The sequence below is a fragment of the Crocodylus porosus genome, unplaced genomic scaffold (genome assembly GCF_001723895.1).
Source record: "Crocodylus porosus isolate Cpor-Errol unplaced genomic scaffold, CroPor_comp1, whole genome shotgun sequence".
Classification (NCBI taxonomy): Eukaryota; Metazoa; Chordata; order Crocodylia; family Crocodylidae; genus Crocodylus; species Crocodylus porosus.
In genome coordinates, this window is record NW_017728931.1 from 44,548,854 (window position 1) to 44,569,783 (window position 20,930).

Here is a 20,930-nt window from a genome sequence, read left to right on the forward strand (position 1 = left end):
ACTGATGAACCCATGTTGGTTGCCCCTGAGCATGCATTCCCCCGCAAGGCCCTCCTGGATGTGTGCCAGGATAATTTTTTCAATGTTGGTAGGGCTCCACTGCTGTCAAGGAGCTATGCCACTTTACAGTAACTAAGGATTTTCCCTGAAAATAACCTCTGCTTGGATAGATTAGAGAAATAAAATGTAACCCTGACTTAAGATAGGCTCATCTAAGACATGCTACCTTAGATAGTAGGGGTGTGTAAAGCCCTTTTTTGATCCAGATTCGGATTCAGCCTGAATCGGGGACAGTGATTTGATTTGTTGATTCGGATCACTGTCCCTGATTCAATTTGGCTGAATATGAGTCTGAAGAGTTGATGTTGATTTGGAGAATCAGAGCATCCCACAGGAGTGTGTGTGTGTGGTGAAGGGAGGTGCTCCACGTGCTCAGAATTGGACTGGAAGTAATTTCAGTCCACTTTTGGGTCTTCTGGGGAGCATGCTGGGCCCCCCCCACACCCCTCAGCTCAGTGATTGGCCACAGGGGGACCCTGGGTGACTCTCAAGACCCAGGAGCCACCAGTCACTGAGCCGGGGACGCATGGTGGGGGTGTTCCCCAGCGCACTCCCCAGCAGACCCAGAAGTGGACTGGAAGTGCTTCTGGTCCATTTCTGGATCTGCTGCTGAGTGCACTGGGGAGCCCCACACATTTCTGTGGGACACTCCATGCACCCCAGTATCACAACACTCACGAGCCCCTGCTACTTAGAGGTATGTAGAAAAAACATTTAAAGCTGTCTCTATGTCCAAGTCTCTGACTTTTTTTGAATCTCTCCAAATCAATTTGGAGGGTTCCAATTTAATTCAGAGAGATTAAAGGGTCCTCTGATTTGATTCAGATTTGGAGATTTGGCCACCAAAACAGGTTGAAACTCTGCTGAATTGAATCAGGGACCGAAGCTTCGCACAGCCATATTAGATGGCACAGAGATACTGTAATCCTTAATAAGAAACTCTCTCATTTGTAGGGTTACCATACATCCAGGTTTTCCCCAGATATGTCCTCTTTTTGGACCCTCCAATATCCATCTGCGCAGTTGTTTGAAATATGAATCAATGTCCAGGATTGTGCTGTGCTTTGCCGGTTGGAGCAGGGGAAGAGCAACTGGAGACAGTGGGCACATGTATGTCTGCACATGCACACACACGTGGCCAGCATGCAGCCAGGCAGGGTTGTGGGAGCAGCCCTGGCAGCTGCATGCAGGTAAGCCTATGGGCAGTGGGGTTTGGAGGGCCAGGGCTTGGGGATGAAGTGTGTGGGTGTGTGCATCTGTCTGTCCAAGTGCCAGGGCTGCAACAGGACAGAGGGGGCGGGGGGAGGCACCTGGCCTTGCAGTAGGGAAATGGGTTGGGGGGTTGCCCTTTGAGGGTGGCAGGAAGCTCTGGCATTGGGGCCAGTGCCTTTGCTTGCAGGGCTGGGCTGGCTAGGAGACACTGCCCAGGGGGACATGACAAGGCTACCTGGCATGGTGCTGGATCCCCAGGCAAGGGTGTGGGGGGGTGCCACTTGCCTCCCCTTTTTCCTCCCACCTCCACCAGAGCCAGACTTGCTTCACCACCACCCTAATGAATCTGAGCTACTGTGCTCCAGCCTGGTCAGGATGAGGCAGCTGGGAGCCCTCTCCAGCAGAGTAGGGGCTTGCGGGTTGGGAGTGAGAGGCACTGGCAGGGCTAGGAGGCTATGGGGAGGGAGGGAGGGGAACCAACATGGCCCAGGACAGGTGACTGTGGGTCAGGAGTGAGGGGCAGCAGCAGGGATGGTGGGGGGCTGCAGGTAGGGAGTGAGAGGGACTGCCAAAGCCAGGGGGCTGTGGGTGGGGAGTGGGGTGTTCCCTCAATGGGTGTTCCCTCAACAGTTGTCCTCTTTTTTGGACGTGCAACATGGTAACCCAACTCATCTGTCTGCTTCAGATTTTGTAAACATTTAACTTTTTACTAAGAAATTCCAGAGTAACTACTGAGGACATTGCATAGACTAATTTAAGGTTTAGAGATACATAACGCACAACAGAAGTCAGAATTCTAACTTACGAGTTACTGATATAAAACTGACCAAAAACAGCCCATCTTCAGAATTCTTTTTAACAATAGTCAATTTTGGGGAAGGGTTAGCATTTTATTTTACTAATCTTGTTAGTAACAAGGCAGTTTGTCAGCCTTGACCTAAGAATTGTTGGTTCATGAGTAACTAAGGTGAGCCATTTTGATTCAAGGAGCTTTTGAGAAACATTTTAATTGTTTTCAGTTGTCTGAGCTTGTGCTAACAGTGACACTGGATTTACTGGTCAGGGTGTATTATGTGTCCCCATCTGTGCCTACACCCCCAAAATATGTACTTGCTGAAGCTCTCATTTTGAGAGCCTGATTCTTAGTTAACTGTCAACATGTCTGTTTCTAATTATGGGATTCCCTCTTAAACGCCTTGCATAGCAGCTTATTTTCATGCTTGCATTAAACTGTAACATAAAATAGATATGAATTTCATTTTTTTTCCATTTGGTACAAGGGGCCATGGAGTTAATTCTCTGATGAATATGGTCCATTGTCTTTAATATGATAACTATCGAAGAATTTGATTTTTGGTGGTACTTTTTAATGTTTTAATGTTATATTGAAATATAACAACTTTTAATTATCACTTTCCTGTGTGTTCATACTTTTGAGCAATTGGGCTCATGTCAATGTGGAATGTTTATGAAATCTGTGATTACATAAGAAACATTTTCAAAGTATTATCAAATGCATGTTGAAATCTGTACTTATATTCAGCAGAGCACCAAAGTGCTTGCTTAACTTTAAATAAATGCTTCAGTTGCACTGAAGTTGGTTGGACTAGAACACATGCTTAAGAAATGAACTGCTGAATCAAGGCCCTGGAGAGGTTGCAGAATGAATTCCTTTCCCTGTAACACATTCTACACAGATTGCCTTAGATGATCAAGTATTTAATACAAAAGGTTTTCATTAAGAGACTGTGTGGTCTTGGTGAATTGTATGATTTGTCTTTGTGACTCTAGCTGCTGCTGATCAAATATTGCAAAGCCACTAATAATATCAGGACAATATGTGGAGGACCATGTGCAAAGGTTTTGGCCAATTGTGTAAGGTAATATGCCAAAAGTAAAGTAAGTCAAGGGTTTTTCTTGGTATTTAAGGTTCAGTGAAAAAGTAAGAGGGGCAGCTATGCCAAGAATTAATGAGGAGCTTGCCAAGTGCTTCTTTAAGTGACTTTAGCCAACATGAGACTAAACAATGCATTAAATACACGTACAGCTAACTGTAGTTAGAGAATCAGATGTCAAATAACAGCTTTTTGCTAAATTTTAAACTTGCTTTGGCACATAGATAAAGACAAACATCATAAAAAGCTTTGTCATCTCATTTGTCTAACAGCTAATAAGGACACACATGAATTGAACTTTTATGGAAACTGCTGCACTCTCATTTGGACGTAGTAGCACAGAGATTTCACAAAAATGTATCTTCCTGAAAGTTTGCCTCTGGCTTCAGCATCAGTGGTCACCACTATAGTGGTTCAACTATATGGAAAGCAAACTGATTTTTATCATGGTTGGAAGACTGGTAGAGCAAAGGGACAGAATCCACCCCTTCCCAATGTGGCAAGCATTGCTGAATTTTCCCAAAGACCTGACTTGCTTCTTTGTAATGCATTCCTCCAGATTTCTCATGAATGGCAGTAAAATATACACAAGGGACCACAAATATTGGATCCTATTTGATTCCACCATTTATCCAGTCATGATGCATAATGTCATATGGTTATGCCACAGGTTCAAATGTATGATGACCGTGTTGAAACATTTCACGTATTTCACTAATATAATATACCAGTTGCAGCTTTTGGGCATTTCAGGTGTCATAATATATTCTTAGTTTTGGCTGGGAACAAGCAGAAGAGCTTACAATGATACACCTGCCACAGCCACTGCTGGTATGGCAGAGGTACAGGACATAATTCTATCTTCTGGTATTATATTAATGAATCCTGCTGCCAGGCTCAGAAGGCCTAAAGGCACTTTAAAAGGAGACTTTGTGCTGAGGCAGTTGACCAGCCATTGACCAATATGGAGTATTCACAAAACTCCCTGTTGTTAAACCACTGCTTTCCGTTTCTGTAAGGCAGTGACTCCATTTAAAATTCCTTTCAAACCAGCATTGAAGTATAAGGGCAGGTCTGATTACCAGAGTTCCTGTTCACATGCTCTTCCTGATTTGCTATTGGGCAGAGAGTTTGAGAGTATATTCCAGTATTTTTATGGTGTGTGCAATCAAGAGAAATGCCTGAGAAACTCCCCAGAGACACTGCATCATTTTCCTTGTCTTAGTGGAAGAAAATAGGTAGCAAAAATAGGTCTCGATTGTCCACACTGTGCTTGACATGTGGAGTGAGAGGGCTGGATACTAGGAAAGTCTATGTTTGCCCATCCCTGTTATACATACTCCTGTGTAAGGAAGCATGTGTTAGATCATTCTTCATTTTCTGAAAATGTTGGAGAAACTTCACCATGCCAGGTCTCTAACTTCAGTTTCCATTTTCATACAAGTAATGCTTCAGAAGATTCACTTTAAACACAAGACGTTTTTGTAACTAAAAAATGCTTTTCATTTCATGAAACTGACACCTTGTGCCATGGCCCCAGAAACCTGTTACGTCTAAGTGAAGCCTGAGAAATTGGAATGAATAAATAAATCATTTAAGGACCATTTATTTTTTTAACACTCATGTGCATGTTTAGATAAAGGAACCTCCATGCTTGGGAAAAAGAAAATCCTTTTTTTTTTAAAGAGTGGGAAATGAACTGAAGAGAACATGTTACTTGTTTCATACAGCAAATGGCACTTGTTCTTCTGCCCCAGAGTAGTGCAGCTCATTCAGAATATAAAGTTAGCTATAACTGTGATCTGTAGTATCCACTGAATTTAATTTGCATTGTGTGAAGTGACAAAGTATCATCCCATCTCATAAAAATCTACAAAATAAAGTTTGACAAGAGCAGAATATTTCAAATTGTTCACTCTGCTCCAGACTGGAGCTTTTATGAAACTGTTCTACACCCAACCATGTTAGTTTATAATTGAATATGAATGGTGGAATGTAAAACTAAATTAAGTAAATGCTTTGAACTGAATAGAAGATGTCATAATAATGCAAACTATTATCCATTATTATTTGTATTTATTAGTGTAACATTGTCCTAGAAATTCTAGGTTTTATCATTTTACAAAAAAAGCCCATGACTTGAAATTTAGGGTTTTTGCGTGGGAGCAAAGATAGGTAGGCATGATATGTCACTCATTTGAATAAGTTTACTAGGCAACTTTGAGAACTGTGGAATTAAACCTCAGACTAAATGAGAGACCAGTAGAGAAGAGAAGTTCAGTAACAAAATTGTGCTGCTACAGCATGCCAGATCCGATTGAGTAGCAAGGTCTAGGTTCTTAACTGGTATGAATGTATATAGCTCCACTGTAGACAATGGAACTGCATCTATTCTCTGAGGTTTTTCCCCTCAGAATTTTAATTCTTTCAGAGACCATATTCATTTTTTTTGTTTCCCCCACCCCCCAGTACTCTGTAATGGGAAAAGTGTGTGTGTGAAATGAAAGAAAAAAAACATCAACTAAGTGTAATTAATGTTCCTGAATTCAATGGAATTCTCAATTTACTTGTATAACACTTAATTTATAAATGTAAATATAAAATGTAAATATAACTGTAATGTATATACAATATATTGTGCTGAGAATCTCATATATAATTAGTAATTCTCAACATGACATACATAATACCTACTGCAGAGTATTATACATATTCATATATATCTGTAATGGGTATTATGAATGTTGTCTTGAGAATTCTTAATTTCAACTATTATACTTTTTATATATGTAAATTGAGAATTCCATTGCATTCAGGAACACTTATTCCACTTACACAGTTGATGTTTTGTCTTTCATTTTTCAGTCAAAACAGTTCTTTTGGGAACAGAGTTAAAGCCCGATTTATGTCTGTTTAGCTGTATTGCTGGGGCTCTTGTTTTTTGCTACTATTACCAGCTTGATTTTTCACTAAAAGTACATGAAATAAAATAATGCTTTTAACTTACTACTGAGTTGCAATATATGGTATTATTGTATCTTTCATCTGAGGGTCTCGGGGTGCTATATATATATATATATATATATATATTAGTCCCACTGTGCTTCTGGGTTTTAGATACTATTATTACCATATAACAGATGGGGAGACTGAGACAGTGATGGTAAAAGACTGGCCCTGTGAGCCAAGGGTAGAGCCTGGTACAGATCCTACATCACCTGAAACCAGTAGTGCATAGTAACCACTGGATTAGACTTCCTCTTGGACACTCCAGACATGGAGGGCTGAGAACATGCAGACATGGATAAGTGTGGAGTAGCCTCATTGCTATATTTTTGGTTTGCAATGTGCCTGGGGACTTGGGTGAGCAGTAGGGCTGTGTGAAATTTCAGCAGCTGTTTCATTTCAGAGGTGTTTTGGGCCATTTTGGTGCCCAAAACACCAAATCAGAATCAAAACAGAAGGCTCCGAAACAGCTATGAAATTAATCAGAAGGCTCTTCAGAGAGGAGGCTGATCAGAGAGGAGTTTCAGAGCCGGGCTTGCAGGGAAACCAAAACTAAGAAGAGGGAGGGAAGAACTGCTCTGATATTGACATCTAGCTTCTGGTTTGATTCCCAAGCTCTCTGATCATTTCCTCAGCTCTTCCCAGGGGGCATGGGCCCCCAATCTGCACACGGGGTTTCAGCAGTCTGCAGCAGCAGCCTTCTAAAACCTGGCATGCAGATTGGGGTGCCCATACGCCCCAGGAAGAGCTGGGGAATCAAACTGGGGCCTGGGCAGTCCCTGCCACATGACCTGGCTCTACAGGGAGCAGAGATCTGCACCAAGGTCTCCTCCCTGCTGCTGCCCATCCCATACAGCCCCAGGTCTCTGCTCCCTGTGGAGCCAGGTTGCATGGCAGGAACCAGCAGGCTTGCCACTCTGTGCTGATTCCCTGCCCCATGATCCAGCATGACAGGGATCAGAGATCTGCACAGGGGTCTCCTTGCCTGCACAGAAGGGAGTGGGTGGCTTGTCCCCCTCTCCTGGCCAAGCCACCCACAGCCCTATCCTGCTCCCTGCTGGGGCCCTGTGGCACCCGGCCCCAAGTCCCGCCTGGCTGGGAAGGGCTGCTTGAAGCTTCCCTTGCAGCCCATTGGAAACGGATTCAGAGGAGATTCAGATTTGGCTGAAACAAAACAGGACAGTGATCCTAAACACTGAAACAAATCACTGTCCTCTGAAACAGCTGAATCTGAAACCGAATCAAAACACAGCTGTTTCTCACAGCCCTAGTCAACAGGGTATACTCAGGCCTCCCTAGTGCCAGGACCCACTACAGAGTAGTGTAGAAAAGTCCTTTTACATTTTTTGAAAAGAACTCTGAAGAAGAACCATCTGGAACCAAAGTAGATTGGACTTTGATGATGTCAAATTGGTTGTGTTCAGGCTAAATCAAAACTCAGCATGAAAAGTGTTAATGTAAATTCTTTAGAAGGCACATCAAGGAAAGTTCCCAAGTTGCAACCAAGATTTGTATAAATAATGCTGCTTTGAAGTTCATACATATGCTAATATCTTCAATTAAGGGTAGCATGGTTCAGAGAATATAGTAATTTGAAACAGAATCTTTTACCTTAAGGTCATTGGGGCTGAAAGTGATTTATTGTTGTTGACTAATATTTTACATGTATTTACCCCAAAGTGATCCAAACAGCTATATATGTGTTAGGTCATATTGCACAATAATAGTAGCCAATGCTATGATGAACGTGTGCAACAGTCCCCTGCATAAGCAGCAGAAATTCTGCCTGTGAAGATAAGCCTGGAAGAATGTAATTTGGGGTCAGGGGAGTATGCAGAAGGGGGGGAAATGGCCATTGCAAAAATCATTCCCAAGGTATTGACCCTGGATTGCCAGCTGACATAGGATGTGGCCATAATCATAGAATCATAGAAAGTTAGGGCTGGAAGGGACCTCAGGAGGTTATCTAGTTCAACCCCCTGCTCAAAGCAGGACCAGCCCCAAGTAGATCATCCCAGCCAAATCCTATAATCCTACAATGCTTCCATGTATGTGACTAATATCACTTGTGATCTTATGCCCTTCCCTGTACTTCTATGCAAGGAGCAGAGTATGGGATTCCGACTGCCTTCTTGTGCAGGAACAGAAAGGGGAGGTGAAAAACTCTATGCCTTACCTCTGTATGTGTTAAAGGGTTAACAAAATGCCCTACTTTGACCTGCCATTTCAGTGGAAAGTAGCTGCTACTGAACACTGCATTTCATAGTGGTCATAGTGTTTAAACCAGGGATGGGCAAAATGGCAAATCTGGCCAGTGGCTGGACTCCATTTTTCAGCAGCCCCTGCCTGTGTCACTGCAGCCAGTTTCCATGGAGACCACAGAGGTGGCAGGGCCATGACAGTGCGGGGCCAGGGCTTCCATGGAAACCAGACCCAGCAGCACTGGGAGGGCGTGCAGCTGGATGTGGAGCTGCTCTGGGGCTGGCACTGGGATCTTGTGGTGGTGACAATGTGCTCTGGAGCTGGGGCAGAGCTGTGATCCACTGCCTGCATGCCCCTGGCCAGGGCATGGGGGCAGCAGACTGTAGCTCTGTTCCAGCCCTAGACCACACTGTCACTGCCACAACATCCCAGCCATGGAGCAGTTCCACACCCTGCAGCACACCCTGCCAGCACTGCTGGGGCCGGTCTCCATGGAAACCCTGACCCTGAGCTGTCACAGCTCTGCTGCTCCTGGGGTATCCACGGAAACTGGCCACAGTGACACGGGCAGGGGCTGGTGGGAAAGGGAGTCCACTGTAGGCCTGATCTGACTGGTGGGCTGCACTTTGCCTGCCCCTGGTTTAAGCCAACAAATGTAAATTTGCATGGAGGATTGACTGTTTAGGATAGATTCCACTGTTTCCACTAGCCTATATTCAGCCCCTGGATACCATTTTGATAGGTGTTCTAGAAATGATGGTTAAAAGAAAAAGGTAAGTAGAAGTGATGTACAGGTAAACATTATGCTGTAATCAGTTACTAGGATAAACAAAAGTAAGAGTATTGATTTCAAAAAGGGAAGCTTTGGTAAAACTGGTGAACAGGAGACCTCAACTATCTTTAATCAAAGATGTATGAAAAAAGCTATTTGGGACCTTTTAGTCCAAGCAAGAGGGAAAATTTGAGGGAAAGGCTCCACCCCTAACCAGATGAAGAACCAATTTAAAACAGACAGTAGGAAGAAGCAGAAAGTGTACCAGGAATAGAAAAAATGGACAAAGCAACCACGTAAAAATTTCTGGGATCATATGAAGTTGCTCAATGACAAACAGTATGCCAAGCAAAAGAGAACAAGAAGAAGTGTCGCAGCTGTTCAGTGAGAGTGAAGTATGGGATTAAAGAAAATGTAGGTATGGACGCAAAGTGAAATGAGTATTTTGCTTCAAATGATATTGAATAAAATATAATAATCACATGAGTCTGGCACAATCTACTTCTGGGAAACCAAGGTTGCATTTTAATGATGATGAACATGGAAGCAAATGCAGAATGGCTTATGTGAATGAGGATATTAAAATGAAGTTGCCAAAACAGTTGCAGAAGGGAAACTGCAAAGAATTTAATACATACAGATTGGTTGGGACCATGTAGAATTCACTGCAAAATTCTTAATGAACTTGCACATGAACTTGCCAGGTCCAATAATGAGCATTTAAAAAAAAAACTATTAGGTCAGAAGTGATGCTGTGATTGGAGAAAGACATAGTACCAATATCCAAGACCGCAAAAAGTGGTCTGGGTCACTGCATGCCTCTTAGATTTATTTCAACAGTGTGCAAGGATTAAGAACAATTTTTGAAGGAAAGACATTGAAAATTTTGAGGTGACGGTAATATGAGATTTCAATATATTTCAGGTTTACTAAAGGATAATCATACCAAACTCACTTGATGTTTTGCTTTGATAAAAAAACTGATTTTCTAGGTAAAAGAAATACAATAGATCTCACTTATCTGGATGTCAATACAGCATAATATGTGGTTTTTCAGGAAATTAATAGTTAAACTGGAAAAGAGGGCAGTATGTAGGAAAACCAGGGGCAGTAAGGAAATGACTTAAGGGGTGATGACAATGTGTAGTGGTGGAAAGGGAAGGCTAGATGGAGGTTACTAGTGGACTTCCTCCTGGAGTGGTCTTAGGATCATTGTTAGAAATATTTTCATTACTAACCTTGGCACAAAATATGTTCATGAAATTTGCTGATGACACAAGGTTACAAGGTATCCTCTGTGCAGATAAGGTTGGGAATACCATACAGGTAAAACCAGATGACTGAGAATGTGAGTAACAGAAATGTAATGGAATTCAATAGTACAGAGTTCAGGGACATGGAACTGGGGACTAATAACAAGAATTTCTCTTGTAAACTGGGAACTCATCAACTGGAACTAACTAACAAGGTGAAGGACTATGCATACTAGTCAATTACAGGATGACTGCATGTCACCAATCTAATAAGGCCATGAAAAAGGAAAATATGATCAATCCTAGGATGGATCAGGCATGGTAGTTTTTTTACGGGTAGAAAAGTTTTAACAATGTATCAGGCACTGTTGAGACTTCACTGAGGGTAATCCGTATCTTTCTGGTGTCCCATATTCAAGAAAGATTAATTAAAACTGAAACAAGTACATAGGATAGCTACTTGGAAAACAATCTGTCATATAAGATGTTATTAGAATAGCTTGGCTTATATACGGTAGCAAAACAAAGGGTGGGAGAAGGTACGATTACTGTCTGTAACACAGGGAAGAAAATGAACTATTTTAACTAAAAGACATTGTTGACACAGAACAAGTGGGTATGAAATGGCCATGAACTATTTTAGGTCTGAAATCAGAAGGTTTCTTAGGCCCCCTCTACATGTTACAGGTATGCAATTAACTGGTTAATTGTGCAATTACATTGAGACCAGCTACATGTGCTAAGTGGCTATTCAGCATAAAAAGCTCCAAACAGCTATAAAATTAGACCTCAAAAATGTGTATTAACTTTATAGCTAGTTGCTATCACACTTCATTTTGCATGTATAGCAGGCTTTTCTCCAACTACTCAGTTGGTTCAATAAATGATATCACATCTACACAAAAGAACTTTGCCTGCCACAACTGAGGGGACTCTCTGCCCCAGCAACTGTGGGGACCAGAGTCCCATACCTGTGGATCCTGGGTTCCTGTAGCATTCATTTTGGCTGGGAGATCATGGCTGCTTCAAATCTTGAAGCCTTGGGGGTGCATGAAACCCCCAGGACTGGGAGATGCAGCTACCTTGATCTCCCAGCCACAGGAGTGCATTGGATGCCCCATGCCGCTGTGATCCCTTCAGCTGATGCAGCTCTTAGCATGAAGCTCCCATGCTAGGAGTCCCCTGCTTTTTACTTACGCAGGGGGAACCAGGAAGTGAATCAGAAGTGCTTCTGGTCCACTTCTGGATCTGCTGCCAAGCTTGCTGGGGAGCCCCCCGCGCTGCTGTGGGACATTGCATCTGCCCCAGGACCACAGTGTTCAGAGCCCCTGCTACCTAGAGGTATGTAGAAAAATCATTTAAAGCTGTATCTATGTGCAAATTGCCAAATCTGTCCAAATCTCTCCAAATCAATTCTGAGAGATTAAAGGGTCCTCTGACTCTATTTGGATTCAGAGATTTGGCCACTGAATTGGGCCAAATCTCTGCCAAATTGAATCAGGGACTGAAGCCTCACACAGCCCTAGTGATTGGATCTAATGCACTAGAGTAAAGGTAGATGCGCCCAGCCCAGTAAGAACTATTTCATACTCTTACTGGCATTGTCAGCAAAAAACTCCAAGGAGTTACCCTGTCATCTTAGAATTTGTCTAAGTCAGGACTGAGATACGCTAACAGAACAGTGTGAGGCCACTTGCATTGTCACTGTGTAGTGTGTAATTGTTCTGCGGATAAAGAGAATACGTCAGTCTCCTGGGTCGTCAGTCTGGATTGTCTTAAGAGTTTATGATGATTAATATATGAATGTTGCTTGAGATTTTGCTTCTCCTCAGCGGTGATGAAGATAGCTGCAATATATATATCTTAGCTAGATACCTAGTTATACAATTAAGTGGAAATTTAAAATTGCAAGAAATTGTATGTAACTACCGCACCCACATATATATGTTATGTTGAAAGAACAGTAGTAAGCTTGCAAAGCCAAGAATGCAAAAGTTAGGAAATGCCAGAATTAAGGTTTCCTGCACAATATCAATTCATACCCTTGTGCATATACATTATGATAGCATGTGTGTTTTTATGATCTCATGCCCTGTTTTCCACACAACCCTTATATCATTACATGGTCAGGATAGATGAGCACTTAATGAGCAGCTGTTCCATATTTTGTTTTCTTCTCATTGTTTTTAATACATGACTCCTTGCCTTATTAATTGTACACTATTCAAACTTTGCTCTGAAGACATAGTCATTTTCTCATGTTTTTTTTTTCCCTGTGGCATTCAACAGTACTTAGACTGAACATCCTACAAACCTTGATTTATTTTCACACTTCTCTGACATGAACTGATATTACCCCTATTTTACAAATAAGACATTGAGGCAGGGAGAAATTGTGATAGAAATGTCAACTCATTTTGGGTCCTTCAGCTGAGATATTTATGATCAGATGTTTCCTGAATACTTAATATGTTGTATTTGCAAAGCAAAGCTCACATTGACTATAATTGTAGCTGTGAGTGTTTAGCACTTCTAAGTGAACCACAATCAGGTACCACAAGTGAGCATCTAGAAAGAAACACAATTATTGATCAGCCATAGAAAGTTTAAATGACTGTAGAGTCACACACAAATTCTGTACCCTAATAGGCATGGATTCTTCTACTGCCAAGCTAAATCTCCTCCAATCCTATTTGAATTGTCCTTGTCCTGATCCAGTCTCTTCCTTCCTCTTGGTTGTCCTTCCCATTTCATCTTTCCTTTGCTTAGGGCTTATTCTTTTCCTCTATTAAAACACGACTCAGGATCAGAGACATAACAACATGTCTGGATGCCTGCAGCAACTGCCACACACGGGATCAGTGGTGCCGGCACAGCAGTTGATGTGACTGCACAGCTGTGACAGCAGCCACATTTTTATTCTGCCCCCCATGGTCAACTTGGGTGCCTCAGTCATCCCACCCTAGTTATGCCACCGTATAAGTTGCTTTTTTCTCAGGAGAAAGATGGCATCTCCCTTAAAATAGCCAGTCTTGGTGTCTGCCTTTCCCATTTCCTAATCTTAGGCTGCTTGTATGGCCAGTCCCAATCTCCCACCCCAACTTGCTTTCTCCAGTCTACTTCACTCATTGATCCTTGCATTTGCAACTGAGATTCCATTACATAAGTCTGATTTTTAACTTGATCACCTATCCCTAAGATTGATACAAAAAGAAAAGTGTATTTGCCTCAAATATGGTAGTTTAGATCTGAGACTGAGTTATAATTTTCTACCAAATTTGAAATAAATTGAATAATGTGTTACTTCATCTTGACATGATAAAACTAAAACCGTTCACAAGAGTTCAAATACATTAAAAAAGAAGCCAGAAAGAAAAGAAATAAAAACTAGTTAATTTTCTAGCTGAGATACCAGAACTTCTTCAACATTAATTAAAGTCATTTGGAGTCTTTAGTTGGTTTAGTGTGTAATACTAAAATGCAATTGATTATTTTCAGAAGTTATGAATTTTCCAGTTGTGATGCTTAAGGGTAATGTTACTCTGGCAAGCTTAGTAAATGCCTTGCTCTCTTTATAGTACATACTGGACATGTGACATAATATTCAGTGTTGTTTGTGGGACCAAGCAGGTAATTTTTATCAAGCTCATGGATATTATGATGAGCCATCCCAGGTCTCTGAGGTCTTCCACATGTTCAGACTTTGGAAAAGGGGGGAAATGACCCACAAGTTTTTGCCCTAATTTACTCATTCTTTGCATTTATGGAGGTCCTTCTTTGTGACCTCATCCAAAGGCAGTTAATGTCAATGGAAGCATTTTGGAGGAAAGTTTATTTTATAAGTCGGCTTTTGGATCAGAGCAAAGTTCTCTGTGATTTGTAGTAGTGGGACTTCTTTATGGCTAATCCCACTGAGTGGTAAAATAGGGTATTACTGAGGGGCAGTGTTACTAAAAGACACCTGACATATTTCAGTCGGGAAAAAGAAGTGTAGAGCTGGTTGAAAAATCTCTGTCCAAACTGCTTGGATTTGCAATTAAACAAAAGTTGTGGAAATCATGTGTTTTCTTTGGGGGAAATCACTTTTTTGTTGAAGAATCAAAACCATGAATATTGGAATGTTTTAGTTTTTTGTTTGTACTGTTTCCATTAAAAAGTTTGGAGGGGGGGAGGAGGAACTGATCAGCTGTAAGAGTGATAAATTGAAATAAAAGGAAAACAGGGGCCTATCAACACATAGCGTTTCTTAAGTGCCTAGAATCAACATTTTCAGGTGTCCACGTGCAGACTATGGAAATCTACCAGAATCCTAAATTTCATATATTCTAAATACATTGTCTGTTCTTAATGTAAAGAATAAATTATCAGACAAAAATTCCATTAAATTAAAATGTTTAGTATATAACAAATACTGGGACAGTGAATATCATAAATGTTACAGTTATACATTGAAAAATTCCAACATACTTTAAGAAAAAGTTATGAATAAACATTAATACTAAAATTACAATAACAACCTCCACTCTGAACTGTGCAGTATTAGAATATGAGATTTGGAGTAAGTAGGTGTTCTTAAGTGAATGTGTAATGTATTTGGCATTACATCACGAATGTTAGAGTTTAGGAAGAAGGAAATTTGCTTTTGGAAAAAGAAAGTAAGATAGATGTCCAAAATTTCTGGGATGTATCTGAGTCCTTTGAGGTTTGCCCAAAAATGAAGGTTCATAGAGTGCACAGTGTGAAAGTCTTACACATGAAAGTGAACTTACCAGAAGGTGAATTGCATTACTTTAGCAAATTGCAAAAGTATTCACTAAAGGTGAAATGTCTTTCAGTGGTCTCAGAATGATGTATCTGTGTAGGTATTAGGTGATATGTGCTGGATATGAATATATTAGTAATGTAATTTTTTTAATGTACTGATGGGATAGCAAGAATACTTTTGATATATATACACTGGAATCTTAGGACAGATAATCTTTTACAAGAAATATAACATCTATTGGAAAGCTCTGTTCTTATCAAACAGGAGGCCACTTGTCATTGTTTAGCCGAATACAAATTAATTTTATTGTCACTTGTACCAAAGTGGTGTAGTATATGCATATTGGATGTTGCCCTTCTCTGCCTGCTGCTTTCCTGACTTTCTCTCTCAAACCAGGTGATGCAGATTAGTGTGTTTTTTAATATGGTATGTTATGTATTTAACTTAACTTCTGTCTGACATGCTAGGTAGATACAGTAGTACATAAACTTATTGAGCCTAATATGTTTTGTAATTCCATTACTTGCAATTCCAGGCCAACAACAGCACAGCAGGTGGAAGAGGAGTGGCTGGGAAGTGGTTAAAAAGAATAACATGTTTGAAAAGGAAAACCTATTAAAACCTCAGAGAGGCTGAACTCAGGCTGAGCTCTTCTTTGCTGAAACTGTATGTTCACTTCAGACTTGGAGAGCTCAGAGACCAAAGATAGTAGTCATATTCTGCAGTCTGGTTTGATTATTCTTGGGCATGCTTATAGTGGTTGCAAAACCCAAAGGATTACACGGAAAAGGTTAGAAGTTGAATGAGAGAAGGGATTGACTTACTGAAATAAAAGCCTCTGTCTCCACATACGAACTGAAGAGCATCAACCAGCTCTGCCCCACACAATGTCTCTGGGCCAGCAGCAGCAGAATTGGTTAAGGTAAGCAAACACAGGCCAAAATAGAATAAATGAATGTAGGACACAGTGTGCATCTTCACCTGCCAAAGAAGCAAAAGTACTGCGTCAGAGTTTCCCAATAGAGTCCTAAAGACAATGAAATACTGCACCCTTGTGAGCTGAGAATGAGTGTGCAGTGTTGAATAGGTATAACCACATAGCAAGAAAGACTTCATAAATAATCTTATAAATTTACATTTTCCATTGTATGCATTTCATCATCTGATTGCTTCTCCTGGTGAATATTCATGGTTCACATGTCGTATGAGTTAAGGACCCTTCTAAGAGTTGATTATAACTTGTTGCTACTACTGCACTGGAAAGAGGTATCAGGGTGAAATAAGGACACAAGGGAACCCAAGGAGGCCAGAATAACTAGGGTGGGGGAGATGAAGCCGGAAACATTCAAGAAATTAACAGGAAAATGAATCAGGGTGTATGGGACAAATTCAGATTTGGTGTAACCTCATTGGTTAACTATATGCACTTAGCTCTGAACTTGGCTATGAATGCAAAAGATTATGATTATTTTCTCTTTATTTTTAACACAAACTCTGTTTCTTCAAAAAAAAAAAAAAAAGAAAAAAAAAGAAAGAAAGAAAACAAAAAGGCAGAATCCTTGGTTGACAGAAAATACCACAGCTCCATTTCGCTTCACCTCTATACCAGCTTACACCAGTTGAAATTCACTGGAGCAAAGAGTAGCAGTTTTGGAGAATACCACTGCTGAAAGAGTATGAAAATCCATTTATGTTCAATAGTAGGGATAGTTAGCAAAATGCTACACTGATTTGTATCCCCTACCATTAATGTCAGCAGCCTAAAGTGTGAATTAAAATTAAAGCACATCTTGACCAGTATGCTCTGGCCAGGCCAGCAGATCTAAACCCTTCTTATATGCCCAGCAAAGTTTGGTTTCTACCTGGTGCTATCAGAACAGTACAAAGCTATTGGGGAGCATATTGGTTAAGCTGGCTGAAAGTCCTTTTCTCCATGTCAGCAACAATTTCCTCATCATTTTTGCAGACCTTTTTTGTGAACCCAGACAAAATTATTTATTAACTGCTAACATAGGACCTGATCCAGAAAGACACTGACCCCTCCTTCATCTATAGTTGAAGTCTACAGTAGTTGCATATGCTTATCTGATACAGAAAAAACCTCAGCACCATTCAGAAAAGTCCCATATATCAATTTAAACAATCAAAATTCAGAAGAAGAAAATGTATAAATAAGTAGAAACAGATCCCCTCCCCCATGCTTTCTTTTTTTTCTGGATGGCATTTGCACTATGAAAATAACTAACAAATCCAAATCCCCTGATACATCATAAAAAGAATGAGAATAATTATTTTTCCATTCATGAGAGTTCTTAGCCAACTTTGCCATGGAAAAAACCAACAAATATTATTGCATGGACATGAATTCAATGGCAGATGGAAGAAGACCATATTATAAATGACTGATGATAATGGAGGGCATTTTTTGTCATTATTCCATGTTCTAACAATATATAAACTTCTTCTTTCTCTTCCCATATCTTGACAATCTAACAAGAAGATGATGCACCTGCAATTTATGATGTTTCCCAGATCTTAATTCAGAGGAGAAAAAGCTGAAAGCTGTTAAACACATAGCCTCAGAAGGCCGAAAGACTTTGTGTATATAAGAACATTATGTATTTAACAGTTTGTTCTTGAAAAAGCATTGGACCAGCAATAAACATAAATCTTAAGCATTTAACAATTTTATGTTTTTCAAGAGTTTTCAGCTGCGTTACATTGTAACATAAATATCAGTACTGATCTTGGACAAGACAAATTCTCCAGTGTTTTTCCTTTAGTGCAGGCCAAAAAAGCTGCACAGTACAACCACAGAGAATTTCTACACTTTTCCCCCAAATTTAAAACAATCAAGGACTAGTAGACAAGTAAAACCTTTGAAAAAAGAGATGGACTCACGTGTTTCTTGGGATAATTCAATTAAGTTATTCAAATAAGTTCTGTGGAAACAATACTTTAAGCGCATGATTTAAGAGACTACCTTCATTTTCTGTCTCATGTAAATTACATGTACCATTAATTAATTCAGAGTGTTTGTGTTAAGACCAAAGTTTCCATTCATATTAAAGGGCAATATTTTAAAGAAAATACTTACAAAGTTGTAACACAATATGGCTGCAGGTCTTTTACAACAGGTCTGGGTGTTTATGTGAACAGCAAACAGGGGTATTTAAAAAAATGCACTGACAAGTGGGTGGGGTTTATTGAAGGATCTAATTACATTTGGACACTGAGTACAGGTACAGGATGAGCTTAGGTAAATACTTACTTTAGTTGTCTAGAATGACTGATCAGACTTTCACAGGTAGAATTCCCATGGATTTTATTTTGGTAACAAATTTGTGTTCTAATAGTCTCGAATAGCGGCATAAAGTGCAACGAACAAATCCTTACATACATGGTGGCTATCAACATTTTAATTAAATTTACAGTACTTATAAATGCCATGTGGTAGTATGTATTACAAAATAAAATGTCATAGTTGGTTCATTGTTTTTCCACAAGTTGCCTATGACACTGGTGCACCAATTAACAAGCCACAGTGGCTGAAGAAACCTGTAATTACTATGTAATAAGGTAGTGTTGACTAGTTATTATCATGCAAGTACAGTATAAATACTTTGGGCCAAATCAGACTTTGAAGTATAGTGAACACTGGTTAGAGAAGTTGGGTCATGCTTTTGTCTTGTGAAAATCATAGTAATTCTGACTTCAATTAAATTTTGCTAATTTATATCGACTGCCCATTTTTAATGTCTCTGAACTTCCAGGCTTGCTCAGCTTTTGTTGTACTTATATTCATGTTTCAAAGATCTTAGAATGAGGAGCCCATTTGTACACCAAAAGCATGGTTTCTTCAATTGCAATTACAGATAAACTATCCTGACATAAGGAAAGTGGATGAGTTGTGCTTAAGTGTCAGGCATGTTTGTTTAATGAATTGGGGCCCTAAGACAATTATAGCAATGGAGGTTGTGCCACTTACTTAAAAGTATGCTTGCAAATTGGAAAAAAAACAAAACCCCAAATCATAGTCCTTCAAAGATAATTTTGCTGAGAATGGAAACTTGATCTAAGGCTAGTTGACAGAAACAGAGGTCAGTGCATCTATTGCAGCCACATTTACCTAAAGAGGATATATTGTTATGAATATAAGTGACAGTATTATAACATAACACTTCACATGAAAACTTCTTGAAAAAACCCTCCCTACAAAAGAAAAGTTGGATAAGATGATGTGAAAGTATTTGCACTTTCCTTATGTACAGTTGCTTCAGCTATATAAATATGCTAGGTCAGCAAGAGTTGTAACTGATTTCTAATGTAAAAGGCAAACTGAACTTCACTTTTACTTTTAATAGATAAAAGCAAAGGACAAGTAAATGCACTATGGTGTTAGCAGACTGTTGTAATAGCATTATCTTTCATTTTCAACATTAGAAAGTATTAACATTTTATACAGTGTGTGTGTGTGTATATAACTGTATAGAGCTGTCATATTTACCATATACTTGTGAAAAACCCTGCACCTGCAGAAGATATCTGAAAGTTCTTATTCTATGTTTAACAGCATTAATTAACAATAGGCAGTAATGCAACTGGGAGCTTTAATAATAACATTTCCTGAAACACTGTAAAGTTCTAACACAAGTGGAATTTAAAAGAAATATCTGCTTATTTTAAATAATGTTACCCTTGCAGTTGCTATCTATGTAATTGCAACTATCACATACAGCCATTTTTCAGATCATATAAAATTGCAAGTTCAGCAATTTATAAATAATTCTCAGTTCAGAAATAATGTAATTGAAAAATGCCTATCACTCTTCTAGCCAGAAGCAGACAACACACAATAAAATAAAACTCTAAAATGATTTCAAATAGTAATAAAGATTTACCTTCAAGAAATCACAAAAGCAGCACTTAAATAATTGTGTTGAAAGACTGTTGAATTTTTCCATTGCTTCTTAAAAGTGCAAAGTCTGGAAATGAATTTGTTAGCAGTAATAATGAGAAAAAAGAAATCCAGAGAGATGTGAGATGTTGAGAGCAATGTCACATTTCAATATTGAGGACTTTATTCCATTGCGCAGGCTCTATCTGCTCTGATTTTAGCAGTGACAGTGAGATTTAGCAAACAGAAGAGGGATTTAGAGAAAATCCTCACATTTATCTACATTACACAGACACTGTAGACAGGAAACAGCTGGGGGAGCATTTGCCTTCTCTCTCTCTCCCTCTTCTGGCAAAGTTACCGAGTAAGGACTTTTTTGGGCATGGTGACAAATAACATCATACCTTTGCATTTTAAAACTAGAGCACTGAAGCATATTTTTCTCCCTTTAAAAGAATGTGCATTAATGACAGAGGGGCTAGCAGGCAAAAAAAGCTTATGCTGCCATGGAAAACAAGGTAATGTAATGTGGCTATATGGCAGCTGTGTGTATCTGTAATCAGTTTATACACCTTTGCATTGTTAGTGCTGAAAACCTGGTGCATCTATCTGTTGAGTAATAATAATAATTTCCAGCTCAGTGATATTAACCCTGAAATAACTGTTTGGAATTTGGTATAGATATGATAGTGTTTGAGTACTTACTTATGTGTGCTGAACAGGGTAATATAGTGCTGTGATTCTTTAAGACCCACACAAGCGAAATTATATTATTTCCTAGAACCTACTGTAGTGTGAATATAACAGCACAAATGGCCTAGTTTAGGTCACCATTTATCCATTTAAATGTTGTGTTGTAAAAATAAAA

The 20,930-nt window shown here is 39.7% G+C and overlaps 1 protein-coding gene across 2 annotated transcripts in view; it reads right to left on the bottom strand.

Moving 5' to 3' along the window:
• IGF1 (insulin like growth factor 1) overlaps window positions 1-20,362 on the bottom strand; it is an 81,579-nt gene extending 61,217 nt beyond the window's left edge. For both annotated transcript variants that reach the window (XM_019544752.1, XM_019544751.1), the window contains exons 1-2: window positions 20,067-20,362; window positions 15,990-16,146 (exon numbers count right to left, since the gene is read on the bottom strand). In XM_019544752.1, the coding sequence (XP_019400297.1) occupies window positions 15,990-16,146; window positions 20,067-20,129 (220 nt within the window). In that variant the 5' untranslated portion in view covers window positions 20,130-20,362. The remainder of the gene's footprint in view (window positions 1-15,989; window positions 16,147-20,066) is intronic.
• Window positions 20,363-20,930: the final 568 nt, after the last annotated feature.